We start from the raw sequence: 5,593 nt of genomic DNA on the forward strand, positions 1-5,593 counted from the left end.
AATCTAGTTAAGAGATGGAATATGCCTCCCTACTAAGAAGATTTTTCGTAAAAATATATAGATTCGCAATAGGTTCCTTTAGCAATTGAATACAATTGACATAGTATTTGGATTATATACAATGAAATTAGAGGTTCGTTTCTCCCCTCCACTTATGTTATTTATTTATTTTTTTATTCCAATCCAATATTTAGTAAACACGATTAATGTAATCCTTATTCGGCATCTACCATTTTGCCTAGGTGTACATTAATTTACAACCCAACTATGCAGTTGGAAATAAATGCATTTTAATTTTTGGATTTTAATTTAAAAAGTAATACAAAAACAGAATCGAACTCACTGCACTATCTTCTCACAGAGAGAGAAATAGAGCTTCCAGGAACAACCCTAGAATTCTCTCTCGACGTTCTCCGGACTCGGAGAAACCATCCTCGGCCTTCAGTCTACCCTCCGATTACCGTTTCTCTGCGCTAAGCTTGTAAAAATGGTCAGTGTTTTCTTCTTCTCAGTTATTGTTGATTCAATTACTATGCCCCTTCCCTCATCCCTTGGTTTTTCTCATCGCGCAAGGTTTTTGTCGTTGAATTCTTTTCCCGCTTTTGTTTCTGAGGCAGGATTTATGTTAACTGCATTGTTTTCGCTATCCTATTTGTGAAACGAAACACTCTGCACTTTATCTTTGTGTAAAACCAGGGAATTCTGATGAATTATTATTTCCTTGGTTGCATGAAATTTCAGATTAAGATTTTATCTTGTGATTGCTTGTTTTACTGGTTGCGATTGCGGGTTGATGTACGGAGTAACTATCTTCTATACTGTTTTTAAGTAACTGCTGTATGATTAACTTTTTTGTTGACATGCTCAGTCATCTGTGTGGATTTTTGTGCATACCGTAATGCACCCGAGACATGTAAACACCACTCTATAATATAATTTTATTGTATTTTTTGTCGGCAGCATAAATTAAGCAGAGGACACCGAGATAAACTCCATCAATTTATGGCTATAACTGGTACAAGGTACGTTGTTGGACTATTTTTTTAAACTTTATTTTAAGCTAATTACTAAAATTTATGGCATCGAGATACTGGTCGTGTGCATTTGCTTCACTTTGTCAGTTTGTCTAAGGAAGACTAACCTTATGTGTGAAAAGAGAATAATCTAATAAATCAGTCATATCAAATAACATCGACTGACATGCACTTAAGTAAGATGTAGAGGCTGCAGAGGTAGACGCGGAATCTTGTATAAAGTATTTGTTTTCATCCTCTCCAGAAGAATTAAAATTCACGTTGAATGAGAATTTGATCTTTTTAGTTTCTTGGGATTTGAATTATATCTCAATTTCATGTTTTGACCACCAAACACTGTAGGGCTTAGTTGATACTCATTAAGACATTATAGAGTATACACGACGTTGTATACCTATACTATGTGTTGTTATTTTTCTGTTTGTTTTTTGAACTGCCTCCTTGTATATCTCATATAAAATAATTTTTTTTTTGTTATTCCAAACCGTCTCCCATTTGCCTACAAAAGATGATCTCAAATTGATTTGAAATAAAAAGTTGCAACTATTAAAGGCAAGAGCCTATTCGAGCATTTTAAGAAAAGAATTAAGAATACCAGAGTGAAGAAGAAATAGGTTAGAGGGAGAGTGTACAGAAAGATCTATGACATGTAAAGCCTCATGAGCGAATATCCAATCGCTTAACAATCGACAACCTTGGGAAATGTTTAGTTTTTTCTTGATGAAATTTTTCTTCATACGTCTAGAGAAAAGGACGAGGATGGTTGACTTGTATGCTTTGGATTAGAGTTCATTATTTCAGTTTTCTTTTGAGTTTTCATGGCTCATCATTTTAGTGGTGCCCCTTTACTTCTTATTCAAAAGATTTAGGGTTTTTTCCTTTTTTGCTGTGGTGGTTGTTTGTTGTTTGTTGTTGTTGTTGTGTGTGTGTATGTGTGTTTTTTTTGTTTCTTTTATTTTATTTATTTTGCATCAATGATGAAAAGTAGGGAGTAGAACTGATAAATTGATCTCGTGTTGTAGCCTTCTTCATATTAAGGCTAAGAAGCATGAATAATGAATTCTGGTTGTCTCATATTTTCATGGATTTAGATATTTTATTGATCATGCAGTGAAAAGGTTGCTCATCAGGCCTTGAAGGCTAGTGATTGGCATCTTGAAGGAGCTTTTGATGTATTTTACAGTCAACCCCAAATTAAAGCATTCACCGACTCTAGACATTTGGAAGAGCTTTATAACAGATATAAAGGCAAGCTTTATATTCATTATATCAGTACTTTTCTTTCTGTAAACTTGTAAAGATTAGTGAAACCATGGTGACAAAGTTTGTGATTTTCTATGAGCATGAAAGTAACAAAGTTTCTTATCTAAAATGGGCAGATCCATATGTTGATATGATATTGGCTGATGGTATCTCACTCCTTTGCGATGATCTTCAGGTAGTTGATTTACGTGTCCAACTATTTTTGATGTGCTTGATGGTTGATGGCTATAAATTTTACTACTTAGTTTTAACCACGCAGTTCTATTTTTCTACGTCTACCTATTGAATTGACGTGAATTACATTTTGTTGCAGGTGGATCCTCAAGATATTGTTATGGTATGCCTTTCAAAAATAATTTTTCTACGCAGGGCATTCATATATAAAATAAATGAATACTTTATGCTATCTTTCTCATTCTAGAGTTATCTAGATTCCATGCATGCATTCCTTTTATTGGGGGCTAAACTATAGAGAGTCATCCTGAAAAGATTACTCGTCATGCTTCATCTTGGAGAAGATATTTGAGATGGGATAGCAATATTCATATTCTCCATCTTATAATTTAGTAGCTAGGTAGAGACATTGACATAAATAACCTCAAGTTCAGGGTCCCTTTAAGTGCTTCCTTCACCCTTGTTAAAAGAAGCTGATTATTTCAATTTCACGTTATCATTAACTCTGACTGTATATTTGGTAGAACAATCATAGGATTATTTATTTGAGAGGTTTGGAAGTAGTTGATATTTTCACCTAATTCAAGAATCTCAGTTTAAATACTGATTTTGTGTCTTCTGATTAAGAGGTTTTTGCTTTTGTGTGTTTTTTTTAATATATTGTCGCAATTACCTGCAGTTGGTTGTTTCTTGGCATATGAAGGCAAACACAATGTGTGAGTTTTCCAAACAGGAGTTTATAGGTGGATTACAAGCACTAGGGTAACTAATTGTTTGCAGTCATATATTCTTTCAGACAAGAATAACATGCATGGGATCAAAATAATTCTTGTCATAATTTTAATGTTCAATTATGATGGCAGGATAGATTCTCTGGAGAGGTTTCGAGAAAGGATACCATATATGCGCTCTGAGTTGAAAGATGATCGTATGTATTCTTATGTTGTCTATATCATGTTGTAACTTATGTTATCCTGCTTATATTGGCAACAAGAATGCTGTGTGACATTGTCTCGATTTGTTATGTTGATTTTATGTCTCTCCAGAAAAGTTCCGTGAGATTTACAACTTCGCATTTGGTTGGGCAAAAGAAAAGGTACTTGTTCTTGGCTTGAATATTCCCTGGAGGATCTATTTACAGCTGTTTTCCATCTCAATGGCATGTGTGTTGGATAGCAGCATAATGTCAGCCTAAGGCATGGACTTCTAAAGTGGGTATATGTGTTTTAGGGGCAAAAATCTTTAGCATTGGACACTGCAATTGGAATGTGGCAATTACTATTTGCTGAAAAGCAGTGGCTCCTGGTCGACCACTGGTGTCAGTTCTTGCAGGTAATGTTCCTAATCTGCTGTCTGAAAATGACCAAACTTCTGTAATGTGTGGGGCAAAGCTTCCTTTGTTGGGGTATGATGTCTGTAACAAAGATTTTTTTTATTAGACACTAGCATTTGACTCGAGGAGCTTATTTATCTTGTGGATGCAAAGGACAAAACACTCTAGATATTTTATCCCGTAGCGATCCATCTTGAACAGTTTTGTAGAATGTGTTACAGGAAGGATCTTTCCTGCACAAAAGTTAGCCAGTAGTTTTCTTGTTTGGTTTCTGCTGAGGAATGTGGGGAAATTACACATTGTTGCTGTAGAGATGGAAGGTCTATACTTCTCCACTCAACCAAGAAAAAGGCTTTAGAACTTGAATTGTCTGTTGCAAGTTCCAAGTTCGAGTTGCTTGTTCTGTTTTCTAATGAATGATGATACATTCTTAATAATTTATTTGATCTATTTATATTTTGATCTTTCTTGATTCAGGCACGGCATAATAAAGCTATTTCTAGGGACACATGGTCTCAACTTCTGGAGTTTGCAAGGGTAAGAATGATAATTTAAACAGAAGGTTTAAATGCCTTAAAATATTGTTATTAAAAAAAATTCAAATCTCTATTATTATTATTTTTTTCCTGGGGATGGGCTTTATAGCCCAAACGTAAACGTGTTTTCAGTCCAATAAAAAGAAATTGTGATCCGATTAAGAATGATGAATCTAAAAGAGGCATCATCTTGAGGCGGTATGTTGAGAATCCAACCTTAAAAAAACCAAGGGATCTCACCCCTTATAAAATATAGATGGGTTACTCCTCTTATTGCTAATTGGTTTTGAGATGAAATCTCATATTATCAAATAGGTGTGAAGCACCAGTGGGCACTGACAATTTGTCACTGTGATGCTTGTTGTTGATGCTGCTAATTCCCTCTTCCTTGTCTCGATTGGTAGACTGTGGAGCCTACACTATCAAATTACGATGCCGAAGGTGCTTGGCCATACCTCATCGATGAATTTGTTGAATACCTGAACGAGAATGGCATAATCCAGAGTAATCAGGCGAATGATTTGAGTCAGATAAGGTGATATGCTACTGCAACTGGTTTTGGATCATTCAATATTTATCTTGGTGTGATTTGAATACCCTCTGGTTGAATGAATTCATTGGGGGGAAGTAAGATATAAGGGGGAAGAAGGGTGAGCGACTGACATCCGAGTGAAGACATTTTATTTGTTGTTGGATTTGGTATATCATCTATATTATTGAGTGGGAAAGTGGAATTTTATAGTAATAATACTGTGAAGTGAACAAACTCTCTTCCCTTGTGTTTTATTTCTACGCATCCACGGTATACCTATACCTTGCTGCATGGAAAATTTACTGGAAGAATTTTTATTCAATATGCGTCCATATACTGGGATGGATCTCAACTCAAGACACTATTATTCCATGCTTGTCCAACGTTACAAACAACCAAAGTATTGGTCGCCACTTTGTTTCAGGTCATGAGATGCCAATATTTACACAGTGCCTCGGATCATGGGTTGCCATTTTAATGTTTTTGGTAGAGATCTTAATCCTAATTTAAAATTATTTTCAATGTGTTTGAATATATTTCTGTATCACAATGTTATTTGTAGTTACTAGTTAAATATTAGGCTAGACAATTTTTTTTGGTACAATTGTTAGGGTGAAGATCGAACCTTCAATTTTTAAAGAAGAAAGTTATGTTAATTACGGTTTGAATTCTGTTGAACTTTATATTATATGATGTTTGACCCATTTTAATTTTTCGAAAA

The 5,593-nt window shown here is 34.8% G+C and overlaps 1 protein-coding gene across 2 annotated transcripts; it reads left to right on the forward strand.

The window, feature by feature from the left end:
- The first annotated feature begins 329 nt into the window (after window positions 1-329).
- LOC120078508 (DCN1-like protein 2) lies at window positions 330-5,224 on the forward strand. 2 transcript variants are annotated; one of them, XM_039032778.1, is made up of 11 exons: window positions 330-490; window positions 961-1,022; window positions 2,146-2,282; window positions 2,414-2,472; window positions 2,611-2,634; window positions 3,151-3,233; window positions 3,335-3,399; window positions 3,518-3,567; window positions 3,702-3,803; window positions 4,282-4,341; window positions 4,745-5,224. In XM_039032778.1, exons 1-11 carry the CDS (start codon window positions 488-490, stop codon window positions 4,877-4,879), a joined length of 780 nt encoding a protein of 259 aa, XP_038888706.1. In that variant the 5' UTR covers window positions 330-487; the 3' UTR covers window positions 4,880-5,224. The 2 variants fall into 2 exon arrangements, with proteins under 2 accessions (XP_038888706.1, XP_038888708.1); XM_039032780.1 differs by having other exon boundaries at window positions 4,656-4,780.
- The last annotated feature ends 369 nt before the right edge of the window (window positions 5,225-5,593 follow it).

This window comes from Benincasa hispida, chromosome 5 (genome assembly GCF_009727055.1).
Source record: "Benincasa hispida cultivar B227 chromosome 5, ASM972705v1, whole genome shotgun sequence".
Classification (NCBI taxonomy): Eukaryota; Viridiplantae; Streptophyta; class Magnoliopsida; order Cucurbitales; family Cucurbitaceae; genus Benincasa; species Benincasa hispida.

Bases quoted from the DNA above. Each gene is read 5' to 3' on its own strand.
- LOC120078508 (XM_039032778.1), top strand. The intron at 2,635-3,150 runs GTATGCCTTTCA...AATTACCTGCAG, and splicing joins ATCCTCAAGATATTGTTATG to TTGGTTGTTTCTTGGCATAT. The intron at 4,342-4,744 runs GTAAGAATGATA...CTCGATTGGTAG, and splicing joins AACTTCTGGAGTTTGCAAGG to ACTGTGGAGCCTACACTATC.